General features: G+C 48.0%; 1 protein-coding gene and 3 pseudogenes across 1 annotated transcript; 3 read left to right on the forward strand and 1 right to left on the reverse strand.

Annotated features, from left to right (window-relative positions):
- Positions 1-602: 602 nt before the first annotated feature.
- On the forward strand, positions 603-1339 carry LOC134484020 (large ribosomal subunit protein uL30-like; annotated as a pseudogene).
- Positions 1340-2774: 1435 nt separating this feature from the next.
- Esx1 (ESX homeobox 1) lies at positions 2775-7940 on the reverse strand. Its single transcript, XM_039100644.2, has 5 exons — positions 7744-7940; positions 7387-7512; positions 5072-5639; positions 4480-4525; positions 2775-3361 (listed from the first exon to the last, which is right to left on the reverse strand). The coding sequence occupies exons 1-5, from the start codon at positions 7826-7828 to the stop codon at positions 2930-2932; spliced, it is 1257 nt and encodes a 418-aa protein (XP_038956572.1). The 5' UTR covers positions 7829-7940; the 3' UTR covers positions 2775-2929.
- An 8123-nt stretch (positions 7941-16063) lies between these two features.
- Tmem126a-ps1 (transmembrane protein 126A, pseudogene 1) lies at positions 16064-16633 on the forward strand (annotated as a pseudogene).
- A 190-nt stretch (positions 16634-16823) lies between these two features.
- Positions 16824-17757, forward strand: Slc25a39-ps7 (solute carrier family 25 member 39, pseudogene 7; annotated as a pseudogene).
- The last annotated feature ends 1070 nt before the right edge of the window (positions 17758-18827 follow it).

Here is an 18827-nt window from a genome sequence, read left to right on the forward strand (position 1 = left end):
AGGAGTGGGGAGCAACAAGACCTGACATTGTTACGGAAGCTGTGACTTGCTTACCGTTGGGAGCCTGGCATGGCTGTCCTCTGAGAGGCTCTACCAGCCGCTGACTGAGACAGACAGATACACCCAATGAATGAACTGAAGTCCGAAGTTAGGGACCCTTATGGTTAAATTAGGGGAAGGATTGAAGAAGTTGTACGGGAGGGCGGGCCCCATAGGAAGACCTGCACTCTCAACTAATCCAGACCCCTGGGATTTCCCAGAGAATGAGCCATCAGTCAGGCAGCACACTCCCGCTCGTCAGAACCACCCTCCCCCTACACCTGGTCGGAGCCACCCTATCCCCAGCTCCACACACGTACGTAGCCAAGGGCTGCCTAGGCTGGCCTCAGTGGGAGAAGATGCACCTAATCCTAGAGTCTTGAGGTCCCAGGGAAGGATGAGGACTAGTGGAAGGGAGAGCACCCTAGGAGGCAAAGGGAGGAAGAGATGGGATGAGGAACTGTGGGAGGGGGGATTGGGAGAGGCTAACGGCTGAAACGTAAATAAATAAAAGAATTAAAAAACAAACAAACAGGGTCGTCTCTCTTTTTCTGGCTGGAACCATGAAGGCGGTGCCAGAGAATAAAAAAAAAAAAAAGGTTACTGCTGTGTCAGAAACCCTTAAGGAATTTCAGGGAGGAAAGTGAAGCACCTGCGGAAGTTTGTCCCGAAGGCAAAGAAGCTGCGAAAGGCAAGGAGGAAGTTCTTCTCTGAGAAGGCAAAACACTCTCACAAAGAGTGCAGGCAGATGTTCCGAGATTCCAGTGGCTGGGTGGGGGGTGGGGGGTGGGGGCGGCGGCGGCAAGGAAAGCTGGGCTCTTCTGCGTGTCCACAGAACCAAAATTGACTTTTGTCGTCAGAATCCGAGGTCTCAATGGAGTAAGCCCAAAGATGCGCAAGGCATTGCAGCTGCTTCGTCTTCAGCAGGTCTTCAATGGCCCCTTTGTTAAGCTCAACAAATAACATGCCAAGGATTGTGGAACCATACATTGCATGGCAGGTACCCCAACCCGAAGTCATCTACAAGCGAGGCTATGGCGAAATCAATAAAAAGCCGGTTGCCTCGACAGATAATTCCTTGACTGCTCGATCTCTTGGTAAATTTGGCATCATCTGCATGGAGGTTCTAATTCATCTATACAGTTGGGAAACGCTTCAAGGAAGCAAATAACTTTCTGTGGCCCTTCAAATTATCTTCCCACGAGGGGAAATGAAGAAAAGGACAACTCAATTTGTGGAAGGTAGGAGTGCTGGCAACCGGGAAAAGCAAATAAACAGGCTTAATAGACAGGTGAATTAAGGTGTTGGCCATGGTATTTTTGTAATTTGGTCAGTTAACAAACAATCACAGTTTGGGAGATTGAAACAAAAAGGTCAGGGTGAGTCTATATATTGCTGGCTAGCCTGGGACTCACTGTATAAACTAGGCTGGCTTTGAAATCACAGAATTCTGCCTGCCTTCCCAGCAGCTGGGATTTACCACCCCTTGTCTATGGTCTGTTTTTATTAATATTATTATTATTATAATTATAAAATTTTATTTGTGTGCGATTCGAGTTGAATGCTGGAGTGCACGTGCCACAGTGCATGTGTGGAGGTTACAGGACCAGTCTGGGTAGTCAGAGTCAGTTCTTTGCTTCCACTGTCAGGTCCAGGGAGGAAATTCAGGTGGCCAGCCTTGCCAGGCAAGAACTGTTACTCCTGAGCTATCTCTCTGACCCTCTTTTCCAAGTTTAATGGAACGCTATAGATCAGAATGACTCCAATCACCACCGCCTCCATGAAATAGAAAGCATTTTACAAAACCGGGGCATTGGTCAGGCTGGCTTCTATCTTCCCTTAGAGTGATGAGTAACCTGGAGTCCAGGATTTGGCATGGGTTCATTTGATTGACTACAACACCACCCTGCTTGCAAATGGAGAGTGGGAGGTATAGTTACAGCATGTTACTCCATGTAGACTTGCTTTTGGGCACTTGGAAAAACTTCGTAATGACATGGTCTACTGAAAGTAACCTAGGGCTGCTATCTTATAAAAGTTCTCTTCAACATTCTGTTCAAACTTCATTCCCTTAGCAATTTTCATCCATATATTTTTAAAAAATATTTTTATTAATCACTCCATTCAGTTATATCTCAAATGATATCCCACCTCCAGATTACCCCTTCAGAAGCCCCCCATCCCCACAACCCCCTTCTCTCCCTCCACTTTGCCTCTATGAGGGTGCTTCCCCCTCCTGTCCAACCCCTCCAACATCCCCCTATGCTGATGCTGGGCATCAAATTTCCGTAGGACCAAGGGTCTTCCCTCCCACTGATGTCTGACAAGGCCATCCTCTGCTACCTATGTATCTGGAGCCATGGATCCCTCCTTGTACACTCCTTGGTTGGTGGCCTAGTCCCTGAGAGCACTGGGTGGTCTTGTCAGCTGATGTTGTTCTTCCTATGGGGTTTCGATCCCCCTCAGCTCCTCCAGTCCTTCCACAAGCTCCCCCACCAGTACCCTGAGTCTGATGGCTGGCTCCAAGCATCCACATCTGCATTGGTCAGTCACTGTCTGAACCTCCCAAGGAGCAGCCACATCAGGTTCCTGTCAGCAAGCACCTCTTGGCAAAGGCAAAAGTGTCTGGGTTTGGTGTCTGCAGACAAGATGGATCCCCAGGTAGGGCAGTCCCCACTATCCATAACCTTAAATCCATCCATACCCTTAAGTCAGCATAACTCTCAAAGCCAATATGCTGCTAATCCAAACTTTTATTGAAAATCATAACAAAGAAGGCATTAACTTTGCACATAATTTCATTTAACACCTATGTAATGAGTAATGCTTATAGTGTCTACAAACAACATAAATCTGGCTGAAAAACACTTTGAGAAAACTGATGTAGACTTCAGTATCTAGGACCCGCAGAATTGACATTTCCGTTGGGGTTGGGATTGGGGTTGGGGTTGGGGTTGGGGTTGGGATTGGGGTTGGGGTTGGGGTTGGGATTGGGGTTGGGGTTAAAACCCATCGCTGCATTGGGCATGTGGATCTCGGGTGGTACAGGTGGCCATGGAAATGGAGGTGGAGGGGGTGGCCTAAATGGTAGAGGCATTCTGAATATTGGAGGGCCCCTGGGTGGAAGAGGCATCATTTGAGGGTGCATGGGACGCGGCACCATAGGGTAACATTTCCAAATAACCTCCACAACAGGGATGGGACCATAATGATCATCAACGAATACACCAACAGGGGGACCCATAGCCACTGGAACCATGTTTCTATATGCTTGTGCCCGCCGAAGTCGTCTCCACTTGGCCCTTCTGTTCTGAAACCAAACCTTCAATCAGAGGGGAAAAGTAGTTTAGGATATTGGAGAATAAATGTAATAATAGAAAACAAAATTATATGCCACTAAAATTACAAATAGCAAACTAAGCCTGGGGTAGAGCTTGAAATATTGCTGTATTTCCCTTCTCTCTCTTTACTATTTTTGAACTATTTTTGGGCCATAAATGCAGATGAACTGTACCAGGTCTTTTCTGGTAATGTGTCTTTCTGGATGCTTCCCAAATAAATATACAGCCATTCCTACCACATACCCATTGTATGGCAAAAGAGGCCTATCCTGATTTTCTACTAAATAGTTATTTCATGCAACTATATTTGAAACATTTTCCCCACAACCCTGAGTAGTCACCTTTTTAATTCCTGAAATAGAAAGTTTATCAATACCTGAATAAATGAAAAGAGTATTTCACATTAACACAGATAAGAAGGCAGCATGAGAAGAGAGCATTTCTCAATGAGATTCCAGGAAATATACATTAAAATACCGCCAAAAATAGGAAAATAATATCTTAGATGTGAGAAAGTGTCCTTTCAAGAACCTTTGATCATATGATCAATTAAGTTACCATTAAATTAAATGAACATTGCAGTAAAATAAATCAGGAACATCATTTGGATTTACTCTTAATAGTTAGCTCTTCTGGCAACTTATAAAATAAAATTTGGTTTTTAAACTTGGAAAAAAAGGGAATAAGTTTCCGAATAGACAAGTTACTTCAACTTTATTTGTAGTTTTATAACATTGAAGTTGTATGGAATTTGAAAAAAATGCCTATATGAGATCACATGTTTATAACCTTTCTATCTTTCATAGGTATGTGAAATTTTATAAAAATGTTATTCTGCTTATGTTTGTTTGATAGGTTGGGGGTGAGCCCTGAACCTTACATATGCTCGGATAATGCCATGGATGTAGTTTGGCAGTGAGAAAAACAGTATGCACACATCAAAGCTTGAAAACCACCTGCAGCCCAGATATCAAATTCATTTGCCAAAGTCAGAAAAGACAACAGAAACACAGCGAACTAACACTGCCCAGGACAAAATGTAACCTGATGTGTGTTTTAGAATACCTTTCCGGACTAACTTTTTCAAAAATTTACTAACCTGAACTCTGGATTCAGGCAAGCCCAGGCGTCTGGCAAGCTCCATTCTGATGGGAGAAAGAAGGCAATGGTTAGTATTTGGAGTTGTGGCCGAAATGAAAAAATAGGGTTGTAATCCTGCCTCCCAATGCACTTTTCTCTATTACAAATAGAGACTTCACTCCAGGCCCCCTAGACTTAGGAAATTCTTGCACTTTGCGGGCTGGGGTGGGAGAAGAGCTCCCGGTGTAGCCACGCCCTACCGGCGTCTACAGGGACGGCCATTTCGCTCGCAAAATCCAAGTTTTTTAAAAAAGTTCACTAAATGCGGGAAAACACTATCTTGCTATAATATTTTTAAGCCAAACTACAAAAACTCATCCTGAACTCATTCGCGTTCTGCCACGAGATAGCTTCGCTGTCAGGTCCCTCCCCATTCGCCGGGCCACCTGTTCAAGCTTTTGAGAGATGCTCTAAGCTAGAGCAGATAGGTCTATGATGAACCTCTGGCTCTTCGCGCCACCTAGCGGGCCCCTGACTCTGGAGAGCTACCACCCAGCAAAGCCACAAGCTCGCTGGTGAAATAGGTGTCACCTCAGGAAAAAGCCACTCACCGAGCAAACAGGTCCGGGTACTGAACGCGCTGGAAATAGGCTTCCAACTCCTGCAGTTGGATCTGCGTGAAGGAAATGCGGTAGCGGCGGGGCTTCGGCTGCTGCTGGAGCTGCTGCTGGGGCTGCTGCTGAGGCTGCTGCTGGGGCTGCCCCTGGGGCTGCCCCTGGGGCTGCTGCTCGGGCTGCTGCGGGGCCTGCAGCAGGTTTGCCGGCAGGGGCTGCAGCTGTGGCTGCGGCTGCGGCTGCGGCTGCGACTGGGGATGGGGTTGGGGCTGCGGCTGGAGCTGGAGCTGCAGCGGGTTTGGCGGCAGGGATTGCAGCGGGGGCTGCAGCGAAGACCGTGCAACAGGTTGCATTAGAGGCCGCATCAGGGACTGCGGCATGGGGGTGGCATCCGCCTCCCCCAGCTGAGCGTTGGACTCCAGGATGCCGCCTCCAAGATTTTCATTCCCCTTCCAGGCTCGTGGTGCTTCTGCAACAGGTGCTGCTGCTTCTTTGCTCGCGGGTTCGAGTTCCTTGGGTTCCTGGTAGTTTGTTTCTTCTAGAAACATGGAGTTGAACAGAGAGGCTGGGGAAGGGAAAAAGCACAAACAAGACCAGCTCGTTGGCGTCCAAGAGACGCGCGGATGGCGTTGACTGCAGCAACCCCACTGCTGTCTCAGCTCTGCTCAGTCCCTCCCCCTGCCACCCCCTCCTCGTGCAGCCCTCTCCCCGCCACCGCTCATCCCCACGCCCCTCCCTACCGCCTGTCCCCACGCGCTCCCCGCCGCCTGTCTCCATGCTCTCCGCAAGCCGCTTTCCCTGCTCCGCGCTACTCTTCTACCTGTCGCCCTGTCCCTGCCGCCGGTTCCCACGCTCTCCGTATGCGGCTACCCGCCGCCAGTCCCCACGCTGCTCGGCCGCAGGCCCTGTTCCGCGCTACCTGTTGCCCCCTCCCCGCCGCCGCTGCTCCGAACGCGCTCTCCGCCACCTATCCCCATGCGCTCCCGCCGCCATCTCTGCTCCGCAAGACACTTTTACCTGTCGCCCTTTTCACACCGCCGAACATGCTCCGAGAGGCTCTTCTACATGTCGCCCCCTCCTCGCCGCGGTCCCCGCTTCGCGAGGCTCTTTTACCTGTCGCCCTCTCCTCGCCGCGGTCCCCGCTTCGCCAGGCTCTTCTACCTGTAGCTCCCTCCTCGCCGCGGTCCCCGCTTCGCCAGGCTCTTCTACCCGTAGCTCCCTCCTCGCCGCGGTCCCCGCTTCGCCAGGCTCTTCTACCCGTAGCTCCCTCCACGCCGCGGTCCCCGCTTCGCCAGGCTCTTCTACCCATAGCTCCCTCCTCGCCGCGGTCCCCGCTCCGCCAGGCTCTTCTACCTGTAGCTTCCTCCTCGCCGCGGTACCCGCTTCGCCAGGCTCTTCTACCCGTAGCTCCCTCCTCGCCGCGGTCCCCGCTTCGCCAGGCTCTTCTATCTGTAGCCCCCTCCTCGCCGCCTTCCCCGTTTCGTGCCGCTCTTCTAACTGTCTCCCCCTCTCCGCTGCCGCCGCCGCCGTTGCCTGTCCCCATGCTGCCCCTAGCCGCCGATCCCGCTCTGCACTGCCTCTTTCTGGTCACTGTTCCCGCTTTGCGCCGCCCTTCTACCTGTCGCCCTCTCCCCGCTGTCACCTCCCACCGCTGTCCCCCGCTCCGCCCTTCTACTTGTCGCCCCCTCCCCGCTGTCACCTCCCACCGCTGTCCCCGCTCCGCCCTTTTAACAGCCGCCCCTTCCCTGCCGCCTCCGCCCATCCCCACGCCCTCTCCGCCGCCCGTCCCCATCGCGCTCCTCGCCGCCTTTCCCCACGCCAGTCCACGATGCCCGTCCCCACGCCAGTCCACGCCGCCGGTCCCCTCGCCGCTCCCTACAGCCCGTCCCCACTCCAGTCCACCACGCGGGTCCCTACCCCGCTTCCCGCCGCCTGTACCAACCTCAAGTCCCTGCTGCCGGTCCCCACTGCCCCTCACCGCCGCCCCACTCCACTCCACTCCAAGGCGCTGCTCCGCCCGCCCCTCCCCCTCACGCCGTCCCCCTTCCCACTGCCACCGCGCCCACGCCTTCTCCCTCCCCACCGCCCCCTCCCCGCCTCCCCCTCCCTGACCGCCCCCCTCCCCGCCGCCCCCTCCCTGACCGCCCCCCTCCCCGCCGCCCCCTCCCGGGCCGCCCTCTCCTCCCCCGATGTCCCCTTCCCCGCCGCTGCCGCCCCACGCCCTCCCCCTTCTCCCAAGCGCAAACCCGGAACAGGAGGCTGAGCCTAAATTAAATTGCCCTCCAGGAATCTATCCCTATCCAGGTACTGACTCTCCATCTCCACTTCTTCCTCCTTCTGGCTGTCTCCAAAGTTGGAGTAGTAAGTTGTTTCAAATTCCTCGTTTCCCTGGTAGTTTGCTCCCTCCAAAAGCGTCGAGCTCAAGCTAGGCTGTGGATCTGGAGAAGGAATTAAAAGAAAAAAAAAAAAGAAAGGGAAAGAAAAGAAAAACCGTTTGGAGCCCTGGAAGCTAGGGTGGCAAGAGTGAGGAGTCACTCTAAAGCAGCAGTGGAGACTGCGAAGGTCGTCGAGCTTGGCAGCACTTAGTCTCCTTGTGGGCGCGCGCGCGGAAAAAAAAGTTTTCCTCCCGAGTTCTTCTCGAATCTAACCGCGTCCAGGCGCCGACTGACCCTCAAGTGTTTCCTCCTTCACTGCTCCTGCAAAGTTCTTCAAGTCAGTGCAGTAGCAGCAGCGGCACTTTTTGTGAGATTCCATGGCTGGAGCGAGGTGGGTTGTTGAGTCGCTGGCTCCTGCGGACTTCTCGGCTTCTGCCGAGCTGGTGAGGAGGTCGGGACCAGAGGTGGTGCCAGCTGCTGCTCCTGCACCAGAGTGCAGCTCGTCGAGGACTCACGCCTCCTTTTATAGGGTGGCCAGCCCACGCACCTCCTAGGGATCAGATTTCATGTGGTGTGCCTCCGCTAGAAGCCCCCATAAGAAATATATGAGTGTTTCAGTTCGGCATGGGTGGGACTACACTGTAGGGGGTGCTCTGGTGACAAGAAGAGTGTTTGTTAAAGTGCCGGTCGGACTTTGAGCTTACTGCGCGCAGAGACCTGCTTCCATTTGCAGTTAACTAACTCCTCAACTCCACCTATGCATCCCAGAGCAGGAAGGGGCTGCACAGGGTTGTAAATCGTAATTTAGCAGCTCCGAGTTCGTACCAGCTCGCACACCCTCAAGTATTTATGTTGTTCTGAAGCATGTACCAGTAGTTCCTTGTCATTTTACTTCCCCCCAAGGAAAAATATGTGGACTCACGGGCTGGGAACACGCAGTCTAACAAAATGGATCCCCCCACTCGCCACCCTTTGGACACTGGACTCGACTAAGGTCTCGGTGACTTATGACTAGGGCTTTTTTTGTTGTTTTTGTATTGCTCACACCTAGAATCTGGATTAGAGCAGTGTTTAGGTAGGCAGGAAACCGCTTGAAGTCGATTTTTGTAGGAATTTGGGGATGTGAGTGTGTCTTTTTTTTTTTTTTTTTTTTGGCTTTTTTGAAGCAAAGTTTCTCTGTGTACCCCTGGTTGTTCTGGAACGCGCTCTGTAGACTGGGCTGGTCTCGAACTTAGAGACATGCTTGCTGCTGCCTCGCGAGTGCTGGGAGCCATCATGGCCAGCTTTTCCAGCTTTTGAATTGGTTTTAAAATCGGATCCTGAAGCGTCCCCAGAGCGTAGCGAGTTGGGTTTGCAGACGAACTGTAGCAATGTACTCAGTGTGGCACAGGCCTCTTCAAACACCTCCAGAGAGCTGTAGTTTTTTTAAGGAATGAACAGGGTACCAGCTTACTGTAAAGGAATCTGCCAAAAGCTTAACATACCCCAAGAATGCTTAAGTTACTTGTGTTTGGCGCCTCTTAGTACAAAATGCATACCAGAAACTTGCTCTGCCTTAAGCCAAAAGCCCGCCTAATTCTGGGATATCTAAGCTCGAAAGGCGGGAAAGTGCTGATTCGCGCCCCTCCCCCCTTCCTTTTCCTGGGACTATCCCCTCCACCCCCGCACCGTCTGGAAAATGGCGGGTCAAATTTAAAACGACTGTATAATTTTCCAAAAGATGCTCACAAGTGCCTCACGGTGTGTTAATAGCCTTAATATTAAATGCCTTGTCTTGTGGTCCTTGTGTTTGGCACTGCTCTATTGTACGCTTTTATCTTTATAGGCACATTGATCAGCATTTTCACTTTTGTTGGGGGAGTCGGCGGTTCGAGACAGGGTTTTCCCAGTGGAGCCAGCCCTGTCTGTCCCAGACTCACAATGGCGGCGGCCCTTTGCGCAGGAGGCCAGGCAACTTTGCGGTTGCATTATAAAATCCGAGCACTTTTCACTTTACCATCTGTGTCTTAATTCGAAGGATGATCCAGACACGAGTGTGTGTGTGTGTGTGTGTGTGTGTGTGTGTGTTGGGGGCGTTAATTTGAAGGAAAAGTCCTTTGGTTGTTGGCAAGAGGAGAAGAACCTCAAATCTGGATCTGAGGTTCTGCTCCTCCTCGTAAGACCAGGCCGCTTCCCTTCGCACAGAGCTTTACCTGTATTGCTTTGAACAGGGGATTTGGGATCCAGTAGTGGATTTCTAAGCTACCCCTTCAATTTGCTCAGTACCACGGAGAGAACTTTAAAGGGCAGGCCCGAAATATGCCTGAGGGAAGAAAGAAAGAAAGAAAGAAAGAAAGAAAGAAAGAAAGAAAGAAAGAAAGAAAGAAAGAAAGAAAGGAAGGAAGGAAAGGGGTCATCCCCTCGGGGCGTCCGTTTCCTCCGAGCTTTAGTTGCCTTTGGTCACCTCCAGCAGGGAAATATTCTGTTGAAACTTCTAATACAGTTCATAAATTGGAATTTCTGTGTTACACAGAGTATTGTGAGGACACATTAGGCTGCTGTTAGCCAACCGACCCCGTCCCTGTAAACTATCTGCCTACGGGTGTTTTCTTAGATTGATGGTTGTGATAGCTCAGTGCTTATGTTAAACTAACTCTTGCTATACTAAGTAATAGTCCCAGCGAACAAGGAGTGATGTTGGCAGCCTTCATATGCTAGACAGAATCCCCCAAATACATTTTATAGGTTAAAAAATACTTTTAAAAATGACTAGTATATTTATTGCATTTTCTAGATTATACACCCACATGATATTTAGCTATAAATTTCCCCAGACATTTAGATAATTGGATCTGAAGAAGCCAATTCAAAAGTCTTGTGAGTAGGTGTGTGGTAGCGAATGTCTGTAATTCCAGTATGTGAGAGACAGAGGCAGGAGGTTCCTGAGTAAGATCGGTGTTTTGTGAGAGCCTGTCAAAATGAAAGAAAGGAAGGAAGGAAGGAAGGAAGGAAGGAAGGAAGGAAGGAAGGAAGGAAGGGAGGGAGGGAGGGAGGGTCTTATTAATTCCCCAACTTCACCTTATTTTCACTTCAAGTTACAGTCAAAAATTGAAATTTTACTTCATATGCTTCGACAGTAGTTAAAACACCACTACCGAACTCCAGGAATTCAGTTAAAAACTTTAAGGCGCCTTCTCAGAGAAAATCCTTGGAGAGTTTCTTCCTTAGGAGATGTGTGGAGAGTGAAAAGGAGCAAATGAGCCCAGAAAAGGGGAGAGAGGAGAAAAAGAAACGATCTGGTGGTGCCTTGGGCAGAGACTCTCCAGCAATTTCTAGCCACGATCCAGAAGTTTCAGGACCCTTGTTTTCCCTTAAGCTTCTACATCGTAAGCTCCATCGTTAAGCTTCTACAAAGCCTCGGCTGGCTAGGGGACTGCAACTTTGCTCCCCACGTGTGCCAGGTGCTGGAAAACAACGGGAGGGTTCCCAAAAACATTTGGGGGGCCATTAAATATTTCTTTATGCGTATTCTGATGCCGATTTTTAAGGCCTGCCGATTTTTTGGTTTGGTTTGGTTTTGCGTGGGTGCAGGCCCAAATGCCTTTTAGTTTCGACCACAAACTTGCGCACAACTCCGAGAAAGCTCCCTGAACCTAGATTTTTTTTTTAAACTGCCACCAGCTGCCTCCAGTTCTAATAGTGATGCAGGCTCCGGGGGAGAACACTACAGCCTCCATTAGTAAGTCGTACACCTAGCCCCTGTTCCAAGGCAAGAAATACTAGCAACTTCACTGGGCTGCCAAAGCCTCGACCCTTTCTCTAGCCCGCCCAATTCCTCCTCTGTGGCTTCTGGTGCGTTGAGGTCCAGGTTTATACTGTAATTGAAAGCACTTTGTTTTCCTCCTTTACATTTTAATGGTCCTTTCTTAAGAAGGGCAGTAAATGAAAAAAAAATATTTTGAGCGAGCGTCTCTTTGGCACAGGATGGCCTGGAATTCACTATGTAGAGCCAGGCCTCACCTTGGGATAATCTTCCTATTTCAGCTTTCTGAGTGCTGGAGTCTCAGATATGTCCTGCCACACCTGGCAGAATAATATTTTTGCTGTTCAGAAAGGATCTCCCTCTGTTACCCTGTACAAGAGCCCACAAAATTAATCCTCCTGCCTTAACCCCCTAGGTACTGAAATTACAAGCAAGGGCCAAACTGCCCAGCAGGTCAAGAGACTTTCACTTTTCAGATTAGTCTTTTAAATTAGCACACAAGATACTGATTTTCATTTAGGAATTCTCATATGTGCCTTTCGTTTTATATTGCACCCCCTCCCTGAACGTGTAACTTTGATCTGCTGATCCAAAGGTGGAAGGAAAGTTCTGGTTAATCCCATCTTTCCTCCAACTGCCAGGCCTGCATTGATACATCCTGCATTTTATTAGCCTCTGCCTCTGGTTTTTTTCTTTTCATGGTCCTATTTCTAATTTCAACTGCATGAGAATTTTTTTTTTGTACTGAGGGTTGTCTCAAGGTAATAGTTTTCAAAATTCTAATGAATGTAAATATATTCCATTATTTTTAAATACAAAAGGTGAAAAAATTAGATCTTAATTTTAGTAAGATTTAACACATCAAGCCTGTCTGTCTGTCTGTCTGTCTGTCTGTCTGTGTACCACTCAGTTGCCTCCTGCCCACAAAGGACAGACGATGGGCATCGGATATTATAAGATGGAGTTAATGTTTATCAGAGCCACCACCATGTGAGTGCTGGGAGTCCCATTCCCAGCACCCTGGAAGGGTGGCAAGGGTTCTTAACCACTAGGCCATCTCTCCCACCCCACAGTGAAGATTCCTAAACTAAGAAAGAGCCTGCCTGCTGAGGTTGCTGAGATGGAGGCTAAAAAGTCCTTTTCTATGAAACTGTGGAGAAAAAAAAAACCCAGCTAGTCACACTAGTTGTGTTGCCACCACTTAGTAAAAGCTACAGCTGAACTGTGCGCCCGAGCACTGAGGCCGGATGGCAATAGCATTAAGTTTGTATGTGGAAAGTGCACTGCATGAAAAAAGGAATGGGTGTCTAGATTCAGGAGTAGATTTCCACTGAAAAATATTGATGAGATACTGGAGAAGTTGGTGATGAAGACAGGACCATATTCAGGCTGAGTTAAAAAATTTAATTAAAGACTGGCAAGGCAAACCACCCAATTAGACAAGATGGATGAAGCAAAGAAGTGCAGACCGGCAGGAGCTGGATGTAGATCTCTCCTGAGAGACACAGCCAGAATACAGCAAATACAGAGGCGAATGCCAGCAGCAAACCACTGAACTGAGAATAGGACCCCCATTGAAGGAATCAGAGAAAGAACTGGAAGAGCTTGAAGGGGCTCGAGACCCCATATGTACAACAATGCCAACCAACCAGAGCTTCCAGGGACTAAGCCACTACCTAAAGAGTATACATGGACTGACCCCAGACTCTAACCTCATAGGTAGCAATGAATAGCCTAGTAAGATCACCAGTGTAAGGGGAAGCCCTTGGTCCTGCTAAGACTGAACCCCCAGTGAATGTGATTGTTGGGGGGAGGGCAGCAAGGGGGGAGGGTGGAGAGGGGAACACCCATAAAGAAGGGGAGGGGGAGGGAAAAAAACAAAAAAAAAGAAAAAAAAAAGACTGGCAAGGCAAATGTTCAGTGGGTAAAATGTATGTGCTGCTCAGGCCTAATGACCTGAGTTTTTAATCCCCATGTTCCAAGGTAGAAGGGAAAGAACTAACTCCAAAAATTTGTTCTCTGATCTCTCTGTATATATGTATGAAACTCATACACAATTAATATATAAATATTAGAAAAAGAATTTAAGGAAAAAAGATGTCATTCAAAAGGAGACTTCAAATGTGATGAAATAATAAATACGAAAACACTAATACAGTTTGAAAGAGAGAAATCTATTTATATAACTTTGTTTATATATTGCTATAATCAATTTACTTTATTTATTTATATTTTATTATTATTAAACCATTACTGTGTCTAATTTATAAATTAAATGTATCATAGGGTATGTATATATCATAGATTCATGTGTGTATTTATAAAAATACTATATATTTTAAAAACTATATTACATATATATACATACACACATATATAATGGTTTGGTACTATATAAAATTTCAGGCATCCATTGTTTTAGAGATCTTTTTGGAGGAGACATTTTAGAACATATCCTCTGAGGGCAAGGTGGGCAAATTGTAATGGAATGATGCAATATACGATTCTCTGTGCCTGACATCTTATACCTAATGCGAGTTCATGGTGTACTATTTATCTGCCCATCCTTCCTTTCAGTGACTGAATAAAATTCCATTGTACATATAAGCTATAGTTTGTTTATCCACACGTTGATTGAAAGATATTTGTTTTGTTTTCACTTTCCGGTGATTTTAAACAGCACTGCTATGACTATTTATACAGGAGATTTGCTTGAATACTCTTTGAGATTTATGTGTATAACATACAACTTCTGGGTTATCTGATGAGTCCATTTATTTGGGAAATTACTAGATTGTTTTTGCTGAGCAGCTCTAACATTTCACATTCTCATTAACAGCGATGGGAATGTACCTCAGTAAAACTACCTGCCTGCTGAATTAAATCCGCGTTAAAAGTCCAAACCCGGATCTGGAGAGCATGCTTCCAGGCTGAGCATTGGCTGCTCTAACAGCAGCCTGAGGAGCTTCAGTTCCCAACACCCGTGCAGTGGCTCACAACCCTCTACACCTCCAGTTCTTGGGGGCCCAGTACTGTCTCCTGGCCTCTGCAGGCACTAGACACTCATGGGATGTGTAAAAAGTTCATACACGCAAATTTTAAAAAAGCCCAAACCAAGCTAAAATCCAAATAGTGTTTGATGTAATGCTATATGCCTATAATCGTAACAGAAGAGATGGGGAGGAATATGGCTACAAACTCAAATCCAGCCTGCAATCTGCATATCAAAAATAAAACAAGCAGCAACAACAAACTCCAAGGCATTTCAGTAAGTACTGGTAAAGGGTTCTTTAAAAATTATTATTGTTATTATTATTATTGTGCATACGCATGCCTGTACTTGGTGTGTATGTGAATGTGTGTGTGTGTGTTTGAGTTTGTGTATGGTGTGTATGAGTGTGTATGTGAGTGTGAGTGTGTGTGTGGTGTGTATGTATGTGTGTGTGTGTTTGAGTTTGTGTATGGTGTGTATGAGTGTGTGTGTGAGTGTGTGTGTGTGTGTGTGTGTGTGTGTGTGTGTGTGTGTGTGAGATAGCCTGGGCATGGAAGTCAGAGTTGGTTTTCTTCTTTTACAATAGGTGTTCCCAGGATCAAAGTCAGGTCACAAGGCTTGCAAGGCAAGTACTTTTCCCTGCCGAGCCATCCGCTAGCCCTTTTGACGGGGATTTTGATCCCTTTGCATTCTTTAATTAATTAATAATTAATTTTGTGTGTATAGGAGTGGCTATGAGTCTGAAGGTCAGAGGATGAGTTTTGGGAGTTGATCCCTTCCTCCTTGTTGAGGCAGGATCTCTCTCATTTCTGCCAGGATGCATACTCCAGGCTACATCTATGTCTGCCTCCATCTTGTGACTGTGCCATTGCCTCCAGCTTTGTACATGGGTTCTGGGGACTGAACTCAGGTAGTCAGACTTGGGAGGCTAATGCTCTACCTGTTGAGCTTCTCCCCGGGTTCCTCTTTACCTTGTTGGCATTTGTTGTTTTCTACTTTTTTTTTTTAAACCAAGGTGATATTACATGATTAACTTTGAGTTGGGGTGGCCTCAGATTCATGATTCTCTTGCCTCCTGATGGTAATTTAAAAAAAAAGTCACTTGTCCCTGCCTCTAGGTCATGATTTAGTGCACAAATGGTTTGCTTTCCTGAAATGAAGCTGCAGGTCCCTGTGCTCCATGATAGGGCAGGAAATGGAAAATGATATCACTTATCTTGCCACATACAATCACCAGCAGGAATATCTCTATGCTATTTTTCTTTTTCTTCCGCCTGTAACTATATATATGTATATATATATATTTCTCCTGCAAGTCATATATATATGACTATATATGCGTATATTATATACATATAGCATACATTTGCATGACATAGATATACATATACACATATAATATGTATATATACATGTATATATACACACACAGGTCCTTTGCCTCCCCTTCTGCTCTTTCTCTCCCTCTTCCCTCTCCCTCCACCTCTCTCTCTCTCTCTCTCTCTCTCTCTCTCTCTCTCTCTCTCTGTGTGTGTGTGTGTGTGTGTGTGTGTGTGTAACCTCAGTGAGTTTTCGTGTCTCATCACCACTGTAGGAAGATCCTAAGAGTCCAAAGGAAACAAAGGGTGGGTAAGAGGATTCTTATTATGCTTCATACTTTTGTTTTGAAAAGAAATTGTGTTGACTTTAAAAAGTCAGGGCTAACTTAAGTACATGCTTGCTAACTCCGAAGATGGAGCTCAGGCAACCTTAGTGAAGGCTGTGGTGGATTGGGCCGGCCCGGGAGGGTCTGAGCAAGCTCTGAGCAAGCACAGGGCTAGCGAGCGGCTGGGGAGGTGGCCATAAGCTGCAGTCACTCTGTGGAGTGGGAGTGGTCCAAGATGGAAAGTCATAAACCAAACAATAACAAAGATGATTTAATATTTCATATCATATCCAGAAAAATTAAATAACTTCAGAACTAGACAGGAATCTGCTTGAATATGGATCAACATATATTGGACTTATTGCTGCTTTGGGGGACCTAATAGCAGTCTGTTTCAGCGAATCTTGAACGTGACACAAGGTCTAGGAGCTTCTAGCTCACCTGTGGCTGTGATCCTGTTTTTGAAGCAAATCTGTCCTACCATAGTTTTGTAAGTTTACGTTTGAGTAGAGGTGATTTGAACTGTGAAACATGTACGACACACACGGGGTGCACTAGTTGGTTTTGTTCTGGGTGGTCTGTACCCCATCCTTTTGGCTACACCCGTGAATGGGGGCCTTGTTGCCAGGTATGAAGCAAGCCCTCTACCATAGAGGGGAAACATCTTCAATTACAGGATTACAGTTTCTAAGCGGGTCTTTAGAAAAATGTTATTTCCTACTTTGCTTCAGACTGTGTTTGCAGCGTATCTTGGGCCTAGACAGTATAAACTCCTCATAAAAGGCCTGACTTAGAAATTCATTAATGTGAAGCAAACATGTACAACAAAAATAAAATGTTGAAAATAATCTGCCTGCAATATTTAAAAATGAAGGGGGTTGGACCGCTATGCGAAGCGGGAACGCGCGGACCCTGCAGCGGCGGGCCGCGGAGTCGCTATGGGCCTGTCAGGCCCCTGGAGTGGCGCGCAAGGACCAGATCAGAGTCCGGATTGAAACTCCAATGTGGATGATTAGAATCCTGGGGTCATTAGCTCCCTTCTGCAAATGGTGGCCTTAGGAGCTGGGGCTGTGGTCGCCTCCCTCTTCATGACACCCCTGAATATGTTGAAGGTCCGCTTTCAGTCACTCCGTAGACACCTTGGATGCCTTTGGAAGACTGTGAGGCATGTGGGCGCTAGGACCCTGTGGAGAGGCCTCCCAGCCACCCCGGTGAAGACTGTGTGAGCTACCTCCATCTGCTTCACTGCTTTTGGCCAATTCAAGGCCTTCCTATGTAGTCAATCCTTGACCTCTGACCTCTACGCACCCATGGTGTCTGTTGCCCTCGCCCGTATGGGCACTGTAACATTGGTCAGTCCCTTGGAGCTTGTGCGGACCAAGCTGCTGGCTCAGCATGTGTCACGCCCGCGAACTGGCTACCTGTGTCCGAACTGCAGTGGCTCAGGGTGGCTGGCGCTCGCTGTGACTGGAGAAGAGCTGGCTGAATGGGCTAAGACAAAAAGAACAGACATCTGTGGGCGTCAGCTTTTTGGCTGGTGGCATCTCAAGAATGGTGGCTGCCACCCTTACCCTACCCTTCGATGTGGTGAAGACACAGCGACAAATGTCACTGGGAGCAGTGGAGGCTACGAGACTGAAGCCGCCAAGAGCTGCCTCCCCCTAGCTCCTGCTTCGGAGAAGCCAGGCTGAATCTGGCACCAGGGGACTCTGCAGGTTTCCTCCCCAGGATCATTAAGGCTGCACCGTCCTGCTCCACCGTGATCAGCACTTGAGAGTTGGGCAAAAGCTTCTTCCAGAGGCTCAACCAGGAGCAGCCTCTGGGCCGCTGAAGGTTGAGGAGCAACTGGCTCTTGCCCGGGTGGGAACAGGAGACTGAGTCAAGTGCCTTCCCTCCCAGTCCCGTCACCAAGGCTGTCCTCATTTAGATTCCTGCCACTCTCCCACCTCCGAGTTCAAGACCAAATCTGACGATTGCCTATTGCCCTGCTTTGTATTCCTTAAGTTTGTTAAAGCTTGGCCCCGAGGAGCCGAGGAGCCGAGAGCTCGAGAGCTCGGGCCAGGCAATATTCCCAGCCATTTGTTCTTTGTCTAAAGATGATGATCTTCTGTGAAAAAAAAAAATGAACGGGGTTAAATAAAACGATGATTCTGCATCCATAAAACTATATTACATTTAATAAAAAATACCCATCAGACTCTTGTCTTAATATTTGGGGTGGCTATTTGGGGCCTGTAGTGAAAAAGTTTTAAGTGTCTGGCTTGTGTAGGGAAAACAATTAGAAATCACAAAGTACAGTGAATGGGCGGCTGCTGGCCTCTCCGTAAACAGAAAACCTTTCCAACCCGCTGTCCTCCGATGACCAAATAACTCACACTCTAAGCACAAAACCTCATTTGACTGGTTGGAAGGGACAGTTAAAGTCATCTAGAAATTACCTCTGTTTGTAAACCATAATAAAGGCATTTAGTTTGTAGTTAAGAGTTAATTGCAAGGGGTTGGGGATTTAGCTCAGTGGTAGAGCGCTTGCCTAGGAAGCGCAAGGCCCTGGGTTCGATCCCCAGCTCCGGGGGGGGGGGGGGGGGAAAGGTTACCATTTGGGGTTGGGGATTTAGCTCAGTGGTAGGGCACGCAAGGCCCTGGGTTCGGTCCCCAGCTCCGAAAAAAAGAAAAAACAAAAAAAAAAAAAAAAAAGAGTTAATTGCAGCTCTCTCCTCCAGCCGAGCAAAATACCAAGGGGAAGAAGGTGGCCAGGCCCTCTGCTGTCATGAAGCAACAGGAAGCCAAAAAGGTGGGTGGTCAGTCGTTGTTTGAGAAAAGGCCGGAGAACTTCAACTTCTGGGCAGGACACCCAGCCCAAAACAGACAAATGGCCGGGCTGCAGCGGCAAAGGACCACCCTCTAGAAGCCGCTCAGAGTACCTCCTGCCGCTAACCAGTTCCCCCAAGCCCTCCGCAGGCAAACAGCTACGCATCGGCTTAAGCGGCCCACAAGTACAG

The sequence above is a fragment of the Rattus norvegicus genome, chromosome X, assembly GCF_036323735.1.
Source record: "Rattus norvegicus strain BN/NHsdMcwi chromosome X, GRCr8, whole genome shotgun sequence".
Taxonomy (NCBI): domain Eukaryota; kingdom Metazoa; phylum Chordata; class Mammalia; order Rodentia; family Muridae; genus Rattus; species Rattus norvegicus.